Source organism: Dermacentor albipictus, chromosome 2 (genome assembly GCF_038994185.2).
Source record: "Dermacentor albipictus isolate Rhodes 1998 colony chromosome 2, USDA_Dalb.pri_finalv2, whole genome shotgun sequence".
Taxonomy (NCBI): domain Eukaryota; kingdom Metazoa; phylum Arthropoda; class Arachnida; order Ixodida; family Ixodidae; genus Dermacentor; species Dermacentor albipictus.
Window position 1 is genome coordinate 111,378,776 of NC_091822.1, and position 19,992 is coordinate 111,398,767.

A 19,992-nucleotide genomic window follows, 5' to 3' on the forward strand; every position below is an offset into this window, starting at 1 on the left:
CAATGGCATGATAACATTAAGTTTGATTGCACTCACACAGGCAGTAGAACCTTGTTCCAACTGATCCAACTGTGAGGCCTGAGCGATTTGAGACGCACGCCATCATTTTCCTATTGAACAGTGAAATAAGACGGCGACAAGAAACTGACGCGAAATTGAGCTGGTGGGTGACGCTAGAGTACGGTGGCCGCGATACTGCCTGAGCGAAACAAGAGAACACAATTCTAAGCTGCAAGCGGTACTACACTCCGAAATGCTGTAAAAAAGACAGCTGAACATGCTTATCGCAACAGCGTTCGAGGCGGTAGCTATGAATGTAACGTGTGATGAACCACAAGGTGATTTGCTGGTACCAGGAGAGGAAACCCAAGTGTGTGCCGGCATTTTCATGTGACACGGGCAGGCAAATTCTGTGGGGAAGCAGCCGTGGTGGGAGCCTACTGCTCTCGATCGTGCATGCCTTGCACCATCTCTTGTTAACATGGGATGTAGTGGATGGAAAATGTATCATTTGATTGCAGTTTGCCGACGTACTGAATGTTGGTGCCAAAAGACTGCCAAAGAAGTGTAACTGCACAAGATCTTTTCTATTTTTGACAGTAAATGGTGGCACTGGGGAATCATACATAATGGGACCATATCGAGGTTCTACTGTATATTCAGAACATGTCAACCCAAGAAGTATGGCGGGGTTTTTGTCAAATTGTAATGAATAAAACCAGAGTAGGGGGAAGGCATTCGACATTACCTAGTGACCGTTCCTTCTGGCTCTCTTTTACACTCTCCACCTTTGCAGTAGGGATTCGCCCTGCCAGTTCAGCCACTTTCTCTGGCACACCTGAAAGGGGGGGAGGGGGGGGAGGAGGGAAACAAATTAAAGTCATCAAGGGTCAGAATGGCACCCAGGAAGCAGATGAAAAAATGAAAATGACGTAACAAGAGAGTGAGCAAATTACGCAGGAATAAGCTCCTACCTATCATGTAATCATTTTACACCTGCAACTAGCAGTATACAGTGAAACCTCGTTAAACCGTAGTTGGCCGCAGCTCGGAAAAAGTACGTACTAAACGGTCGTACTGTTTAACCGAAATAGCATGAGATTGCCCGCTTACCTGTTGAAAACAGAACTCGGAGAGAGAGCGATGAAAGGGGAAAAAAGCATACAGAATTTATTCACTTCGCGCGACAAAAGTGTTATTTTTGTTTGATGCCGCGGTGGCCTAGCACGACGACAGCGGCGTCAAACTTCCTGAAGCTGTGTGCCAGCTTTTTAGCCAGCTCCCTCTTCTCGGCAAACACTCGCATGGCAGATTCCTCGTTGGCATTATGTATTCTCCGTGCAAGCGCGCAGTAGTGCTGCAGAAGTCCTGGGGCGCCTCTTCCATTGCTGGGTGCCAGAGTTCGGAATACTTTTCGTTTGGAATAGTTATGTTATCGCGCCCTGTTCTCGTCGTGACGATTGCATTCATGAGGCTGACGTAACGCGCAGCTTCTGCCACTGTCGGGCCTGAATCGCCCGTGCTGTCGCTTTCCGTGTCATCCTCATCACTGTTGATAGTCAACACTTCGGCAACAACAGAGGCAACGATGGCGAAAAGTCGAACCTAGTAGTCAACATCTCTTCGCGGTCACAGCAACGCTGCCGAGCAACTTCTTCACATTCCAAATGCCACACACTGTCGTCAACAGTACATCCCTGTCGCGTGCCAGCGCCGATGCCGACTTTTTCGTGTCACATCCAATAGCACAGACAATGTCTAATTTTTTTTCTATGCTGAGCACCCAGCGTCTTTCTTATCTGAGCTTCGGCATGACACGAGTCCTCGCTTGCATGATGTCACAACGCTCTCCATAGAATAAAGAACCAACTTCCACCGGCACGGCGTCGAAATGATGTTGATGTTCATATGGCTTCATGTGCAAATGCACAGGGCGCTTGGAGGCCGTTGTTCATTTCTGAGATCTCTGTTCCGATCTCTGCTGGGCCGCCCAATGGAGACCATGCAACGCCGTGTTTGCGTGACGAAAAGTGGAAACGCCATGTTTTAACTGATGTGTACGAAATAAGCTGGTACGGTTTATGCGGATGCAAAACACATTATGTTCAATGACCGCTGAGTCGGGGATTCAACTTTACTACTTTTAAAACGAAACTACTGTTTAAGTGGGTATGGTTTAACGAGGTTTTACTGTAGTTGAGAATACACATTTAACCCTCTTTGACTTGCACTCTGATAAAATAATGGTTAACTCGCAATTTTTTCCTGCTGCCAGTGTCGCCACCATTTATTTTTCACCTCTTACAACAAAAAATGTAGGTGACGGACTCCGGATATCTCGAAATCTAAACCACAAAAATACAGTTGCCGACTGATAATTCAGACTTGGTGGGGAATGCCAAGATGTCCGAATTATCAAACCTGAAACACTGTGTTCGCACAAAGATAAGCAACTTTATTTCATAATTGGCCAAAGAGATGTGCTGTATTCTTGGTTCATCCATTTCAAAGATACCTTCAATTTCGCGTGACTACACACATACAGTGCGAGATGCTTCTACATCTAGGACGGATGACATTCTTGGCCCAGTGCCAAGCATGCTATCTTATCACAGTGTGGAAATTCTGCTCTGTCCATCAATGCATCCGGTGCTAGTCACAAGAAAATGAAAGTATCTTTTGAAAGTGACTGTCCAAAAATATGACCCTAGTTTGCCAATGCGCGTTGTTGCTGGCACATACTTGGCCTTGGCCTAGACACTCTGTGGCTGCGCTTGCCGAGAGAGAGATTGTAGATAGAGCGGGCGTCACCATGCTGCTTCTTCGTATTTTTTTTTCTCTCTCTTCTATGGACATGTATGGACCACAATCGTGGCCGACGCGGACGCAAAGCAGCTGGCGCCATCTTGTGCTGCACTGCACCAAGTGGCGATGCTTCCTCTGGCTTTCACGATCGGCGTGCAGGCAGCAGATAAGAACTCGAGTAGGCTAACTTATTGCCCTGTTTTGGTGTCGTTTGTCTAAAACGAACTTAGCCACAGAAATGTCGAGTTCAGTCTGCATGGAAAACACTCTACAGAAGGCGAAATTTTGACTATCCGGTCATGACATATTGTTATATACCGTATTTATTCGAATCTAGGCCGGCAGTTCTTTTTCAAATAATCATATTCCAAACTTTAGGGTCGAGGATTTTAAAAAACGCGCCAGTTTTTCATTGAAACTGCTAAATATGGTGCATAGCTAGCGCCTCTAGAAAACTCAGTATCGCAGCCACTACTAGCTGTGCCAGTAGTCAACCGTACACAAGCAAGGTCGCCATTTTGACCTGTGACGTGTCGGCCGTATCGGTGTGCGGCGTGGTGTTATCGCATTGGCAACAAGCAGGAGATGCCACTACAGTGCCGCTTTCAAGCGAAAAGTTGTGATAGCCGCAGAGGCATCGTCGAACCTTCAAGCCAGGCGGGACGTCGGCGTCAACGAGAAAAACGTCCGTCGTTGGAGGGGACAACGGCAACAGCTTTTTGCGTGCGCCGCAACAAGGATGGCATTTAGCGGACCAAAGAAAGGCCATCACCACAAAGTGGAGACAGTTTTGGCTGACTTTGTTCGCACGCAGAGAGCAGCTGCCCTTCCAGTGACAACATAAGTGCTCCAAGCGCAAGATAGGGAACTTTCGAGGGAGCGAGGCCTAAAGACAAAGGATTTTAAAGCCAGCCTGGGCTGGCTTCAGAAATTCATGAAGCGCTTCGGCTTCAGCCTCCGACGTCGCACTTCAATCACCCAGAAGCTGCCAAGCAATTTCGAAGAAAAGCTGATAGCTTTTCAGCGCTACGTGCTGCGAAAGAGAGAAGCGGCAGGCTACAACCTTGGGCAAATCGGCAACGCCGACCAAACGGCTATGTACTTTGATATGCCAGTGTCGTACACCGTGAACGAAAAGGGTGCCAAGGAGGTGAAGGTGCGCTCTGCGGGCTACGAGAAGCAGCGCGCAACTTTGATGCTGTTCTGCATATCTGATGGATATAAACTCCCTCCTTATATGATATTTAAAAGCAAGATACTGCCTGCTCGAGAAACTTTCTCAAGAAATGTCATTGTGCGGGCAAATGAGAACGGGTGGATGACGGGTGCGATGGTGGAAGAGTGGGTTAAGATTGCATGACGACGGCGTCCAGGAGCCCTTTTGACGAAGAACTTGCTCCTTGTCGTCGACTCTTACCATGGGCACTTGACCAACAACGTGAAGGCTGCGCTCGCCCAAGCGAACACGGACCTCGCTGTCATACCGGGTGGCATGACGGGCCAGTTGCAGCCACTTTATGTCTGCATCAACAAACCTTTCAAGGATCGTCTGTGGAAATATTACACCAACTGGTTGACTGACGAAAACCACATGCTAATGGCAACGGGCCGCATGAAACATGCATTGCTATCGCAGCTGGCGGGCTGGGTAGCTGCAGCATGAGACAACATCCCAGGTACTTTGATCGTGCGCGCTTTTAAAAAGTGCAGCATATCTAATGCACTTGATGGTACCGAAGATAGTGCACTGTTTGAAGGTGACAGTGACAAGGAACACAGTGACGAGTCTAGCAGCAATGACGACGTTGAATGAGCTCTGCACGTCAGATTCAATAAATGTTGTTTGCATTTTGTGAACGCTGTCCTCGCTTTTTTTTGTTCTGCCTACATTCTAGGTAATATATATATATGTATTTTTGTTGGCTTCGGACTTTAGGGAGTCGGCCTAGATTCGAGTAAACACGGCATATGTTTTTTTTTTCTCATAGCTCTAATGCAAAAGTTGATACTCTTAAATTGTTATAACCGATATATGGGCATACTGTATGTGGCATCATTATAAGTGGACTGCCCTGTAACTGACAATCGTTATAACTAGGTTGCACTAAAAAATTCAAGATGACAACGATGCAGACATTTCGATTAGAAAGTGCAGGTGAACCCACTTACAACTCGGATGTAACAATAGGCAGCTGCTGCACTGTGAACATTTGTGTGTTGCATGGTACAATGTTCCCATGTGACATTATTGGGCATAACAATTAAATCTGGCTACTGGGTTTCTGCGCTGAAATGAAATGGAATGCGAAATCAAGGAAAATAAACAAAAACATCACTTCACCATGCCCGTCTTTGATGCGGCATGACACCCCTTCTTTGCTGCTCTTCCCTCCCCCTTCCAACGCTCCAACATTTGTGAGAGGGTGGAAGGGAGTGGGGTGTGCGAGGTCAGTGATGTGATGAAGGCATGCCATGCGGGGTGAGCGGCACAAAGGCAGGTGTGACAAAGTGGCTCATGTATTTTATTCTTTTTTTTTTTCAGTCAATGTGACGAAGGCATGCCATGGTGGGTGCATGGCACAAAGCCAGCTCTGGTGAAGTGGCTTGCATATTACAGCAAAGCTGTTAAGGGCTAGTTCCCCCAGGATCGTACCCATGTGTAGAAACAAAACTTCCCATGCGTGGGCCGATCCTGGAGATAGTGCGAGCCGACCCACAGCAGAAGTGAAGCAGGCATTAAGCACTACCCATACGCTGGCCAATCACAAAGATAATGCAATACCAAGCTGACCCGCGGCGGAGGTAAGCAGGCGTTCAGCATTCTCCATACATGGGTCAATCCACGGCAGAGATGCAGTTCACCATTAAGGGGCCCCCATACACAGCTTTGCTGGTCATCATTCTTCAGAAAGGAAGGGCATAGAGTTTTTCTTTGTTTTTTTCTTCTGCCAATTCTGTATTTTTTCTTTTGGGCAACACACCCAGCAGTCAGATTTAATTGCTACAACTGGTAATAGTACATAGGACCATTGTAGTAGGCAGTTTATTTTATCATAGAACACACACGAAATTGACAGTGCATCGACTGCTCAAGGTTATATGTAATATATTGTTCAAACCAACCCCATTAATGTAAGTTCGACTGCATTTTGCAATGATACCTCAACACTGGTACATAAGTGCAACAAATTATTCCTTCATATTTGGGCCCTTGTCAGCCAATAGATGTTTTGAAACTCGCCAAATTACTACTATGTTCTTGGATCTTTTACAAAACAAAATGGTCCATCTTCACTGATAAAAAAATTAACTGGACCTCAGCAAATGCCATCAGGAAGCATGACATCATGGCAATCTGGTGCTGGAGCTTCAAGGTAGCGTCACCACTGACCCATCTTTTGTTTTTCGTCTTTTCCTAGCTTACCCTTCTCCCACATTGAAGAGTGGCTTTCTTATTTTGGTAAAGCAGGAGAGTAAGCGACAAAAACAGTTCAAATTATTTTTCACTTTGGTGTCCCGTTAAGAAATCTTAACTACAAAGTGTGCGTACCTTCGGTCCCATCCGACACCCCATTTGTGACCGGACATTGCTCTTCCTTCTCCTTCTCCTTCTTGTAGTGCAGGCAGGGAATGGCAGAGATGGGCACTTCGTGTTTCTGGAAAAGCAAGCACGCGAACTTTGTTAACGTGGCATGGAGAATTAATCAAGTGCATATGTACTAGTGATACCCACTCGTGCTAACCCATCAAGTTCTCTCATGAAGACCACAAAGGAAGAAACAGTACAGGGACACTGAAACACTTCTTGAACTCAGTAAGATAACACAGCAGATCTGTACACAATGCTGGCACGAACGTGTGGGCTAAATACAGTATAACCCCACTGATGTATTTCTCAGGGAACCAGGGGAAAGAATGCATGGTCAAGGAAAACTTAAAATTCGATAATGCTTGCGACAGCACTCTATATGAAGCAAAATACAACTTTAAGATAAAAGCTTTATTTGAAGTCAAGTATAAAGCCAACAAACTATTCAAAACATGCTAAATCAAGACTACTGAAACAAGCTATTAAAAACCTGCGAAGTTGGCATTTTCAGTGGCGACATTCGGCGGTCAAGGTTGGTGCCGTCAAAGAATGATGCTGCATCAGTGGTGGGAAGTCACAGTTTTGAGATGTAAGAATCAAGAGGGCAAACGTAACAATTAGGAAGCTAATACACATGACAATATGAAAAATGGGACTATCATTTAGAAATGCAAGAGCAAAAAAAGAAAAAAATGAAACAAATGGCAACGTGTTAACAAGGTTGTGCTGTATTGTGCCATTACATGCAGCAAGGAACCTACAATCTCGCGTAATAGGTTGCTTACTCTCTCCTGCACCTTTAAAGTGCCCTGCATTTTTTTCTACCCTGTGTGATGATGCTACAGCGAGCACGCTGGCCCATAGATATCAGCTTTTGGACAGTCACTTATGACCCCTGATTACATGCGAGCAGGAGCTTGCGCACACATCCACACCCTTCCAGAACTTCTCGAGATGGGGAATCGGCAGCTGTTAACATGTTGCACCCACTCTCTCGCCGCTTCTTCATTGCTCACCTGGTTTCCATGTCGGATGCCAGCTCTGAAAGGTTATCATAAGTGTGCCAAGGAAAAAAGAAAAGGAAAGAACGATGTGATCGGCAGGGAACTGCTACTGGCACTGTCAAGAAACTAATGAGATGAAGGGCACGTAAATATTGCGTTCATTATATCTGTTTTTCCTGTTGGCTCCTGCGGTACAGCTGCAGGCTGCTATCACTGCTATGCTAGCGGATAGAAAGAAGGAAGGGAGAAGAGGGGTTTGTGGGAATGCACGAAATACGAGATGCATGGCATGGGATCAGAAGCAATAAAGACAGAAAGAAAGTGATAGTAGTAACCGCTTGTCTTGCTGCTTCAAGGCCTTCGTCCACCCCTACGACGATGCCTGCTACATTCTATTGAAGGGCTCTTGCCTTTTCATTCATTTTAAGTTTACAGTGAGACACTACCGCCATGCTGACAATGATGAAGCTGCGCCTCCAAGTTGCTGAGACACCCAAAGTTTTTCCACACGCTACCTGGCTCAAGTGCGGGGAGCATGAGGAGGTGCAGCATTGTTGTCATCAGGCTGGCAGTGACGGCTCACCATAAGCCTTTCAGAAAATTTTCTTTTGAAATACAGTCCTTGAAAGGCATTGCACCCATTCCAGAGTGGTGCTCAGTTTCAAGAAAAGGTACTTCAAGGACCCATGCCGGTAAGTGGCAGAAGTAGCACAAGTGATGACGGCAGCTGGCCAAGCAGTGAGACTTGTCATAGATAATGTTCATATTGGCAAGTGCAGCCCGCTGGAAACTGCTATTAGGTGTCCAAGAAAAACTGTCAAAATAAGAGCTGTTCGCGCAGTCATGCCTGTCCTAGTGTTGAATGAGCCTGTCTTCGTAACCAACGAAATCCGAAGAAAAGACGGGGTACCAATGGAATATGTATGTTACTGCGTATGTATTCATTCATTACTGCATACGTACTGCAACAAGCCGCACAAGTGTTTATGTCTAAAACTGCAGCCATTCTTGTTGGCTCCTGTTGCTTTTACACTTGTTCTTCTTAGGTTATGAACACATATTTCAATAACAGCGTCGTCACAACCATCTTGAAATGTGCTGAAACAGTGTAAGCTCTGGCAGGGGCGATGCGCCTCCGTTCGTGTGAAGCTACACGTCAAATAAGCATCCACACTTTCTCATATCCAGCTTCAATGTACTGCTGAGTGGTTCAGCTGCTTCGCCACTCCAGTCACAGGGTTGCAATGTGGGCTTGTTGGTAATGCATCTTCAAGGGGAGTACAGGTGCTCGATTGATGATCTGATGCAGATGGTTGCTTTTTAACCAAAGCAAGCACCTGTGGTCGTCACTTTGCGTGCAAGTCGTATATGCAACTTCCATGTTGCACGAGTACGAATGTGCCTAAGGAGGAGGAAGTCTGCTCTCTGGTGCAGACATGTGTAACAAAACGTTCCACGAAACTTGCAAGCCATAGTAAGAAGATGCTATCAAAGCTGAAATGATATTCCAATGGTTTCATTCTTGAGTGTCTCTGGCTAAAGTGACACGCCACTAACGTTATCATCAAAATTGGGCCAATCTGAAGCAGCAGGTGGTAATAACGAAATAGAACTGGAAGCAAAGTTGGATCACATCAACCAACCCACAGGGCAGAACGAAACTATCCAGTCCTCATAGTTGCCATGGTAATTAAACCAGCTGCTGTCCTATGCCATCAGATAGTGGCTATAATAAACTTTGTACGCTGAGAGTAGCATCTACCTGCACAGTAGTGGTGGGAAACACAAACCAGTATGTAGCACTGTAGGATGCTGAGCAAAAGATATTTGCACTATACTCCAAGTTTTCCTTGTTTTACAGGTCATCAGAGGTCAACACTTTATCAACCATGGCAAACACCCGAGTCTATTTTCCAACAGCTCCGAAGTACACACATTGCCTTTCACAAAGTTTGTATTCCACGTAACAACAGCACATGCTTTGCGCAATAAGGTTTGCTTGAGAACTGTGTGTAGAAAAGACAAACAAAATGCAGCACATGTTCTCAGCTAACACTATCAAAGAACAGCTTCCCCTTTATTTGCTCTTTGACCTGTGACTAAAATGGTGGCCTTACCCGAATGCTGCCAGGACCGAGAAAGTATGGCTTGGACAGTGTGCACACTCTGGACTGCTTATGGAGGTAGACGGGCATCCCGCTGTTGTGCGTGACCTGGATCCAACCTTCCGGCAGCACGTCAAAATGGTCATGTCCCCGCACTGGGTAAAAAAGAAAGAACTTGGCAGTGTACTTATTTCAAGACTGCCTACTCTTCTACAGCCCCGATAAAACTTTTGTTTTCCCTGATTAAGTTTTCTTACCTTCAACGATCTCTTTAACACAATAACCTTCTAAAGAAAATGAGCTGTTCTTCTAATATAGCACTACAGTGAGAGATGATTGGGATAAGTTATTGCTCTTGTCTACATTTTCATGTCATGTTAATTTCCTTAGTTAAAAAAAGCCTTTCTTCTTCCACATAGTGAATGCGGTAATGACTGGTGCACTTTGGGGTGCAACTTTATCTACAAAGAAACCATTTTCCAAGCACAACCCACGGTCAGACGGTGCTGGACCCCAAAGCTCCCTTCCACGGTAAGCTCAATAATCGTCTCCGTGGCGATGTGCACCTTCCCTCCTCACCTTTGAGGATCACCTTCTCCTTGACCTCGTGCACGACATCCTCGTCCTCTTCGACCTCCTGCCTGCTGGGCGAGTGCATGCCAGCCTCGAGCATGGCTTCGATCTCGTCGTCCGAGATGTCGCTGTCGCTCGCCTCCTCTCCGCCGGGGTTGCATCCGTTGTTGGCGCTGTCTTCATCGTCCATGTCCTCCTCGTCGCCCTGACCCGGGCCCACTTCGTCGAGAATGTCGAAGCTCAACCCCGGGCGATCGTTTCCCTGCTGCACGCCGGTCGCCGCCGCGTCGCGTGTGTAACCGCTGCGATCGTCCTCGCCGAAGCCGTCGACCATCTGGTCGTTCTGGAAGAACTCATCGCCCAGCGACAACGTCGGTGCCAGGTCACTGCCGCAAGCGTGCGCGGCGTTGTCGGGGGATGAAAACAGGCCGCTGCTGTCGCAGCGCGCCTGCTTGGTTGGCGGAGATGGCTGGCCACAGCCGGCGGATTCATCGGCGACACGTTTTGGCGCCACCGTTGTCGACGTTCTCGACTCAGCGCTCGCACCGTCGCCATGCCCAAAGTCCAACCCTTCGACTATCGTCCGATTGGACATTTGCATGGACAGGGGTGAGGCTGACGCTTCCTCGGAGCCGGTGGCCACCGTAGAATCGGGACGCCGAGAGGCGGGACTGTTATTACCGTCGTCATCCATCGTAGGAGAGACGCCGACGAAAACAGACACTGCAAGATGCGCTGGTAAAGAAGGGGCTCCTTTCAAGAAGTAACGGCTCCTTCTTTATGAGGACATCTGCAGTGCTGCTGCTCAGATCGAAAGACGCAAAAGTTTACGCTTCCCAAGAGGACAACGATTGTGAGAGCTACACACTAGAAAAGGGACAAGGGCGGAGATGATAAACGTGCTGTTAAAAGTAGCGCGCGAATGCCTCCCACTAGCAAAGAACGCGTCTACTTATCTAAAATGGCTTCAGAGATGCGATTAGGATGTGAAAGTGCGAAGCTGACGATGATGCGCTGTTGAAGAGGTGAAACGATCCCATCTTGTCGAAGGTAGATGCTGCGGAAACACCGAAAACACCTTGTTGACCTCGCGATTACCACCGACCTCACCGACTGTAACAACGATCATGGCAGCCCACAGAGTTAGCCATACAGTTCAGACTGCGGCTCCGCAGCACCGTATATATCCATCACCGTATTCTTACATAATTAACTGTATTTGGAACTAAACAAAATTATATTTAATGTAATTAGTGCAATATATTTTTTGAAAGTTTGATTATTAAACTAACATAGCTTGCGCCTTGCGCAGCTCATTTGTCAAAGTGGCTGCAGTGCACTGCGGTGAACGCTTCTATCAGGAGTCTGAGGAGCTGCGGTAGCCGTGTGAAATGTGCAGTTCAGAAGCGCAAGAACGTATCGCTAGCAACGTATTCAAGTATTTGAGCGAATCGAGCGATTGGTGGGAAATCGAGTCGAAATTCTGCGAAGGCTGCAGCACGCACTACCTGACGGGCAAGCGAAGTAAGGACGCTGAAGCTATGCTCGTGGTGCCCCTCTCCGTTAACGTCATGTTGGACTTCGGAGCCATAGAAAGCATTCTTTCTTGCCTTCCAAGCGTGCCAAAAGTGACTCTGGCTCTGCAGGACGGCGACACGAATGTGATTTTCTACGACATCACTTCAGGAATCGCGCATCCTTCACAGTTCAGCACCGCAGGAGACGACGAACCTTCGACCGAGCACTGAACGTCGCGTTTGCCTTTCCGAGTCCGTAACATCATGAAGAGCGCTGGGAAAATGCAGGCGGCTGCGGACAGCGTGAACTGGCGCCTGTTGGCCTGCCACAACTTTGTTTCCCAAGACGTTTTCGTTACGCAGGACAAGGATATCGTAGCTATGTGCGCGGCTAGGGACAAACTTCTAATCGCCACTTCCAGAATGAACGTAGAGGTTCGCGATCTCAACTCAAAGGGATTGCTCCTGTTCGCGTTCCCGACCACCGACCAGGCGGTAATGATAGACTACTGCGAAGGAGCCAACTTTGTGCTAGCTCTGGAGAAAGAAATGACGCGGTCAGTGGACGTGTTTCATGTGCGCGCATACTTCAACTGGTGGGTAGAGCCCTGCAACCAGGTACCGAAGACGAGGGAGGCCGGCTCCGAACCGGAGAGCAATGGCTGTACCGGCAGGCGCCTCGAAATAGTCGAACTGCCGGCGAAAAGGCACGGCTTGTCTTGCGTGGCGTGTTGCCGTCAGGCGGGCACAACTCTTGTTGCAGCGGGCCGTGCCATCAGTGTGTTCGTTCTGAAGACTGCGTATGACAAAACAAAGAGACAGTTGTACAACGACTTTGAGCGGTTGATGGTTCTCGAAGTCAGCTTTAAACCAAACCTCGTTTATGTGTGTGAAGATCACGTAGCCTGCTGTTCCAACAGCGAGATCCTCGTCTTTAGGATTATACTTGAGACCGAAGCAATAAAAAGCCTAGAGGCGCCCGCAGAAGCCACGACCGCTGGCAGCCAGAAGAAAAAGCAAGTGGCGATGAACATTCACGAGAGCAATGTCATCGCAGATGACCCAAGCTGTGTACAGCTGAGATTTGAATCTGACGAATCTACAGAATGGGCTAATGCAAGTTGGGAGCAGGAATTGAAAACTGTCCTGCATCCTTCATGCTTTCCCGTGGAACTGACCCTAAGGCCGGCCGGCAAGCCTCGCAAGAAAGATTTGGAAGACTCGGATTCTTTTGTTCTTGGGCCCAGGGTTAATCCTCCAGATTTCTGTAAGGTTGCTGTCACTGTCGATCCTGACACTGACCTCATTACCTCGCTTGAAGTCTCTGCCATTATGTTACTGTACAGAAATTTTAGCGGCAGAGACAGCGGACCTGTGATAGCGTTCCATTGGATGCCATATTACATAAATGATAGCACGGCACACCCTCTCACAGAGGCCATGTCAAATGCACCAAAGACCGCATCGTTTGTCTTGCACTCTGGCATTTTTACCAAGCTGAGGACATTGGCCTGCCTGGTCTCATCGGGAAAGCGTGGCTACCTTTACAGGTTGAGTGAAATTCCACAGCTTGTGAGCATCTACAGGTACTCCAAAGAAGCACAGAGTGTGGCAGTTGATGCATTCTTCCTCCACGCACTCACAACTGTAGGGCTAGAAACCTACACTGTTCCCATTCTGTATGAGCCAAAGGAACCTGTTGACACTCGTAAAACTCCATTAGGAAAACCTACAGTGATGGTTGGCTTACGACCGTTCCTGGGTTTGAAGACTTTACTCATGTCAGACCAGCATCTAGTCATGGCTGCTGCTGCTGCTGCTGGTGACTCCATGATGAGTCAAGATGCAGGGGAACCATCATGCACACTGTATTCTCTCATGAAACCTTCCACGGATCAGTTCTTTTCAGATCTCAAAGAGGCCGCGAGTACACGCAAAGATGATGACTTGTTGTCTTACATAAATGCTGTCAAGCACGGTTTCCGTCTTCTAAATCTCAGCATTGCACTCAAGGGCAGGTATTCCTGCAGTTCTGAGTTGCTTTCAGCATTCTCCGATGCATGCTGCATTCTGGGGGACACTTTCCTAAAGAGTGAATCACCTGCCGAAAGAGAGAATGCCGCATTGTACTACAGCATGTCTGAGGAGTGCATTGAGACAGTCGTTAATAGAGTACTCTTTTTCAAGAGCCTCGTAAACAAAACTCATTTGGCTAAAACTGTTGTGCAGTACATCAAAATTGTCTGCGAAAAATCCACTGTGCTGTCTTCCAAGAAGTCGATGCCCATATCGTCCACCCTAGCAGACACCATACTTGAAATATTCTCGGAAGAGTGTCCGGAATACTTGCACAAGCTCATTCTTTGTACAAGTTTTGCGGCCTTCAGGTCAGAAAAAGCGCTGAGCCTGCTGAAGAGCAATTTGTTTGACAAGAGACAAAGTCAAGCCCACGCTGCGGACAGCTTGGCGTGTGTGCAGTTGCTGCTGCTGAGTGGAAACACCGAGGCAGGGAAAGTTATCCTGAAGGTGCTTTCGAAGGAGTTCCTGATGCCCGTTCTTCTGGAGTTGCATGAGCTCGTGCACAGGAATCAAGTCCTTACACCACTGGGCGAGCTCATCAAGGCCACCAGGCCCGACGTGTACTTTTCCTTGTTAGTGCACCTAAAGAACAACGGAACGATGGCACCGGAGCAGATTGTCCTTATCCTTCAGCACTCTGCGAGCCCTCAGGCTGAGCCTCATTGTGTCCCGATGTTGAGAGAGTTCCTCGAGGCCATACTGTCGAGCAAACGGACCAACGCCCAGGCATATCCTCATCTCCTCATGACTCTCGTGAAGGCGTACGTCGGCAAGATGGCACCGTACAGTGGCTCCGGAAGTCCCCAGCAGGCACCAGCACAGCTGGTTCACACGAAACCAGCGACACTGTTTGGGAACCGACACGCTTGGCTTCTGGAACTTCCCCCGTTCCTGGGCCGGACCATCCCGAAGACCTGCAACCAGTACACAACTACAATGAACCTCGCTGAGTGCTGTATCTGCTCCAGCTGCTGGGACGAGCTGCTGCGGATGCAGTCGCTCCTCTGCTCGGACCTGCTGCCCGCCTCGCTGCGACCACGGGTCCTGGAGCTTCTGGAACAGTCGTCGCTCCTGGAGTCCGAAAACTACGTGTCACTGAAGGCTCTCTGCTTGCCCCCTACCAAGGTGCTTGCGCTTCTCCTCAAGTCGTACCCGAGCTCTGTGTTGGGATTCATGGAACACAAGTTCCCGGAGGACAATGGCGAGTGGGTGTCCCTGTACACATCTGTGAGCATTAAACTTCAGGCGGCTAGCAAGAAAAAGAACACTGCCATTTACAAGAGCATCATGGAAGGTGCACTGTCTTACCTGAGCGAAGCGCTGACGCCTGAACAGCTTGTCAATCTCCTTCCACCTGGCAAGCAGGAGTATGCAGATTACGTGAAACAGTGCATGGAGCGCTACCAGGCAAAACTGTTGAGGGAGAAGATCATTGCACTTGGGACTGAGCTGAAGGACATGATGTAATGGTGATGTAAAATATAAGAGTGTCATGACGTAATTGTATATCTATTATTTGTTTTATTTAGCTTGTGTCAGACATTTTTGAGGTAGTTTGGCTACTATGAAATTGCATGCATAAAGAAATCCAAAGCACCGATAACTATACACATTATTTATGCGTGATTATGTAATTTCTACAAGTCTTAGTACCTCCTTGAGCACAGGGCTTGCACATTAGGTTATATTTTATTTATTTAATTTTCAATACTGCTGCTCTCGTTCGAGAGCATGGCACGTAGGCAATACAGAGCGAAAAGGCAAATATTTCAAAAATAAATAAATAAAGGGTAACAATCAGTTAAACAATGTGAAAGGTGTACGGACGAATTTACCGCAGCTTCTCAAGAGTGAAACAGTAGCAGTTCATCGCTTGCCTTCAACGAAAGATAAGACACCTGGCATAGTCTGCTGCTTCACAAAGCAAGCAAATGGATACAAATGGTGGCAAAGCAGAAAAGAACCGCACAATGCGAAGAGCAACATTTTCCTCCTTGAAAAGTTAACAAAAATAACATGAACATTGCTGTTTGAGACAAAATACTGGGCCAGAGCTAACAACTTCAATTACGTTTGGCATAGCAACAACACGGTTCTTGTTTGCAAGTGTGATGGTGAACGAGCGATAGTTATTACCAATGTTTGCGATCGTGGAAAGCTTGGATAAGGTAGCAACTAACACAGCTGTTATGGTCACCATTTACGATGGCTTACTCGAGGGATGAACAGTATGTACTACCGCACCCTTTTTTTGGTTTTTAGAAAGTACTTTTATTAAATCATTTGTGCGTGTGCAGGCTAACATACAGTCTATTAAGAATAATAAAACTGACCCAACTCCTCATCGAGGAAGCTAAGCATTCATTTGATACAATCATGCTAACAGAGACATGGTGCACCAATAACAATGCATTTCACTTGATGATGTACAACCCTTTCTATCTCAATTGTTCAACTGGTCGTGGTGTTGGAGTGAATCTTTAGCATGACAAACTCACGCTTGTGACATATTAAACCAATATTCTGCAATCATACATAATTAAAAAATTCTAGCAATTCAATTACTGTGCGTTGTTTACCTATCCTGTCATGGTTCTGTCACAGTTTTTATGTAATACCTGGATAGATTTCTTAGCTTTGTTAATGACAACAAATTAAAAATACTTTTTTATGGTAAAATTAATATTAATATGATGAAAAACGATTCACCTAAACTACAGTTAGAAATTGTGTTAAATTTATATGCCTGTTTGAATGTAATTAATCTTCCTACAAGAGTAACAGAAGAATTCATCCACTATTATTTACTTATTGGTTCTAACATAAACATAGAAGCCACAAAATGAGGTGTTTTTACATCATATGTAAGTGATCATTTACCAATAGTTCTATGCTTTAAGAAACAATTCAAAAACAAAAGGCAACAGATAATGCATCTCACACAATTGATCACAGAAGCAAATCTTGCCAAATTTCGTGACACAATTGAGCAGTCCTTTCGGGACACAGTCCTTATGAGTGATGACGTGGAGCATAAGGTAACATTTTAGCATCTTCCAAGTCAACTCATGATGCCAGCTTTCCATTTAAACATTTAATAAAAAGGTAGAAAAATTCGTAAGCTCTGGGTTACAGTCCAGCTAACTATAAGAATACACAAGCAAAATGCATTGTACAACAAATTTATAAGGACCAAGTAACACTTGAGTCATATAAAAAACTTCGCACTTGCCTAGATAAGAGCTTCAAAAAAGCTAGGCATGAATACTTCGCTAATTCATTCACTTCTGCTGCTGGGTCTACAATGTGGAAGAGATTAACCTCCTTGTTAAATTGTAAAGTACCTGCAGCAAAAATGGGTGCCTTGGAAATAGATGGCATTCAACTGAAGGGAAAGGCTCTAGCAGATGCTTTTAACAAGCACTTTGTTAATGAAGCTTGTAAAACCACATGTAAAAATAACTTTGAATCCACACCATTAAAAGTTTTCTTACATCTTGTACATGAAAGTAAGGTAGTTAATGTAATCTACAATATAGCAAATAGCAATGCCCGAGATATTTGTGGCACCTTCAAATAAAGCCAAAAGTATGTAACTGATCTCACAGCACCATGCATTGCGCATATTATTAATCTTTGTTTGAGTAAAGCTATTTTCCCCCAAAGTATGCATAGTGCACCTATAACAGTTTTGTTTAAGAAAGGCAATAAAAATGACATAGGCAAACTATCGCCCAACTTCTATACTACCTGTTTTTTCAAAAATATACAAAAAGGTTATTTTAGAACGTTTTACTGAGTTCAGATGTAAACATTACCTGTTATCAAACTCCCAATATAGTTTCCGTAAAGGCCTCGGTACCCAGCACACGCTGCTCTCTCAAAAACAATACATACTTTCCCAATTATAAGATGGAAATATTATACTCTGAATATTTGTGGACCTGTCAAAAGCTTTTGCCAACATTAATCACGGCCATTTGATCAGAAAATTCGACCGGTATGGCCTACGTGGGAAGCCTGCATCTCTCATACATTACTTCCACGCACGCAAACCGTCTCAATTAATGATTCACTTTCCGACTCACTTCCTGTATCTTCAGATGTACAACTGAGTATTATGAGCCCGTTTTTATTTAATGTGTTCATTAACGATATTTTAAGTTGGTGCAAGCAGCAAGTTCATCATGTACACAGACGATACCAGTTTGTTTTTAATGAGTAAGTCATTTCATGATTCAATCGATGCAGCAAACTTGCTTTTAATAAAATTACGTGAATGAACAGAATGCAATAGCTTTTCAGATTAATATTAGCAAAAACCAAAGCGGTAGTATTTTGATCCAAAGACAAGAGTATATCCACTAATAAATCTGTTTTATTAAGATCAATGCACATTGAAATTGTGCCCTACCTCAATTTGAAGAGAGAAAGAGTAATATTGGTCAAGAAGAAACAGACCAACCTAGATGCAGTAAGGGTAAAAGCAGACCAATTAAGGTGGGCACTTGCAAACGAATATGCAGCCTTAGAACAAAGAGATGACGATGACATAGAGGCAATGAATGAAACCGTAACGAGGCTGGCTTCAGAAGCAGCAATTATTGAAGTGGGAGGTAAGGCACCAAGGCCACCAGTAGGTAAGCTCTCCCGAGTAACAAAGGACCTAATAATGAAACGACAAAAAACGAAAGTGTACAACTCAAGAGATTAGATAGAATCCCCAAACTGTCGAAATTAAACAAGGAGCAAATAAGGGTTATTCGAAATTATAGCGTGAGAAAAACTGAGGAAGCAGTAAAAAACGGATGCAGCCTGAAAACAGCGAGAAGGAAACTAGGCATCCGACAAACCAAGATGTATGCATTGAAAGATAGACAGGGTAACGTCATCAGCAATCTCGAAAATATAGTAAAAGCAGTGGAAGAATTCCATACTGACTTGTACAGTACCCAAAGCAGCCACGATACCTCCATTCGAAGTAGTAATGAACAGGCTACAGAGGCTCCATCTGAAACTAGTGATGAAGTTGGAAGGGCCTTGCAAGGCATGAAACGGGGAAAAGTGGCAGGAGAAGATGGACTACCAGTCGATTTAAGCAAAGATGGTGGAGGCATAATGCTTGAAAAACTAGCAGCCCTTTATACAAACTGTCTATCGACTTCAAGGGTCCCAGAGAACGAAGAATGCCAACATTATACTAATCCATAAAAAGGGAGATGTTAAAGAATTGAAAAATTATAGGTCCATTAGCTTACTTCCAATAAAATAAGGGCAACACTGAACTTTAGTCAACAAAGGGAACAGGTAGGTTTCAGGAACGGATACTCTACAATGAATCATATCCATGTCATCAATCAAGTAATTGAGAAATCCACAGAGTACAATCAATCTCTCTATATGGCTTTCATAGATTATGAAAAGGCTTTTGATTAAGTCAAGATACCAGCAGTCATAGAGGCATTTTGTAATCAAGGAGTACAGGACGCTTACGTAAATATCTTGGAAAGTATCTACAGACATTCTACAGCAGCCTTAATTCTACACAAGAAGATACCTGCAAAGAAAGTGGTCAGACAAGGAGGCACAATCTCTCCTATGCTATTCACTGTGTGCTTGGAAGAAATATTCAAGCTATTAAACTGGGAAGGCTTGGGAGTAAGGATCAATGGCGAATATCTCGGCAACCTCCGATTTGCAGGTGACATTGTCCTGTTCAGCAACAATGCAGACGAGTTACAACAAATGAATGAGGACCTTAACAGAGAGAGTGTAAGAGTGGGGTTGAAGATTAATATACAGAATACAAAGATAATGATGAATAGCTGGGTAAAGGAACGAGAGTTCAGGATCGCCAGTCAGCCTCTAGAGTCTGTGAAGGAGTACATTTACCTAGGTCAATTAATCACAGGGAACCCTGATCATGAAAAGGAAATTTACAGAAGGATAAAAATGGGTTGGAGCACATTTGGCAGACATTCTCTAATCCTGACTGGAAGCTTACCATTATCGTTAAAAAAAAAGGCGTACAATCAATGCATTCTACCAGTGCTGACATATGGGGCAGAAACTTGGAGACTGACAAAGAAGCTCAAGAACAAGTTAAGGACTGTGCAAAGAGCAATGGACCGAAGAATGTTAGGCATAACATTAAGAGACAGGAAGAGAGCAGTGTGGATCAGAGAGCAAACAGGGATAGCCAATATTCTAATTGACATTAAGAGAAAGAAATGGAGCTGAGCAGACCATGTAATGCGTAGGTTAGATAATCAGTGGTCCATTAGGCTTACAGAATGGGTGCCAACAGAAGGGAAGCGCAG

At 45.5% G+C, this 19,992-nt stretch overlaps 2 protein-coding genes across 2 annotated transcripts in view; one reads left to right on the forward strand and one right to left on the reverse strand.

Moving 5' to 3' along the window:
• The window catches only part of pasha (partner of drosha), a 50,054-nt gene extending 38,803 nt beyond the window's left edge, over positions 1–11,251 (reverse strand). Inside the window, exons 1-4 of the mRNA XM_070533860.1 lie at positions 10,083–11,251; positions 9,516–9,658; positions 6,356–6,461; positions 749–838 (exon numbers count right to left, since the gene is read on the reverse strand). Coding sequence (XP_070389961.1) covers positions 749–838; positions 6,356–6,461; positions 9,516–9,658; positions 10,083–10,770 — 1,027 coding nt within the window. The 5' untranslated portion in view covers positions 10,771–11,251. The remainder of the gene's footprint in view (positions 1–748; positions 839–6,355; positions 6,462–9,515; positions 9,659–10,082) is intronic.
• Positions 11,252–11,424: 173 nt separating this feature from the next.
• LOC139056045 (BLOC-2 complex member HPS3) lies at positions 11,425–15,173 on the forward strand. The gene has a single exon (XM_070533859.1). It carries the CDS (start codon positions 11,858–11,860, stop codon positions 15,137–15,139), a length of 3,282 nt encoding a protein of 1,093 aa, XP_070389960.1. The 5' UTR covers positions 11,425–11,857; the 3' UTR covers positions 15,140–15,173.
• The last annotated feature ends 4,819 nt before the right edge of the window (positions 15,174–19,992 follow it).

Coding starts and splice junctions, on each gene's coding strand:
- LOC139056045 (XM_070533859.1), top strand. CDS start 11,858: ATGAAGAGCGCTGGGAAAATGCAGGCGGCTGCGGACAGCGTGAACTGG.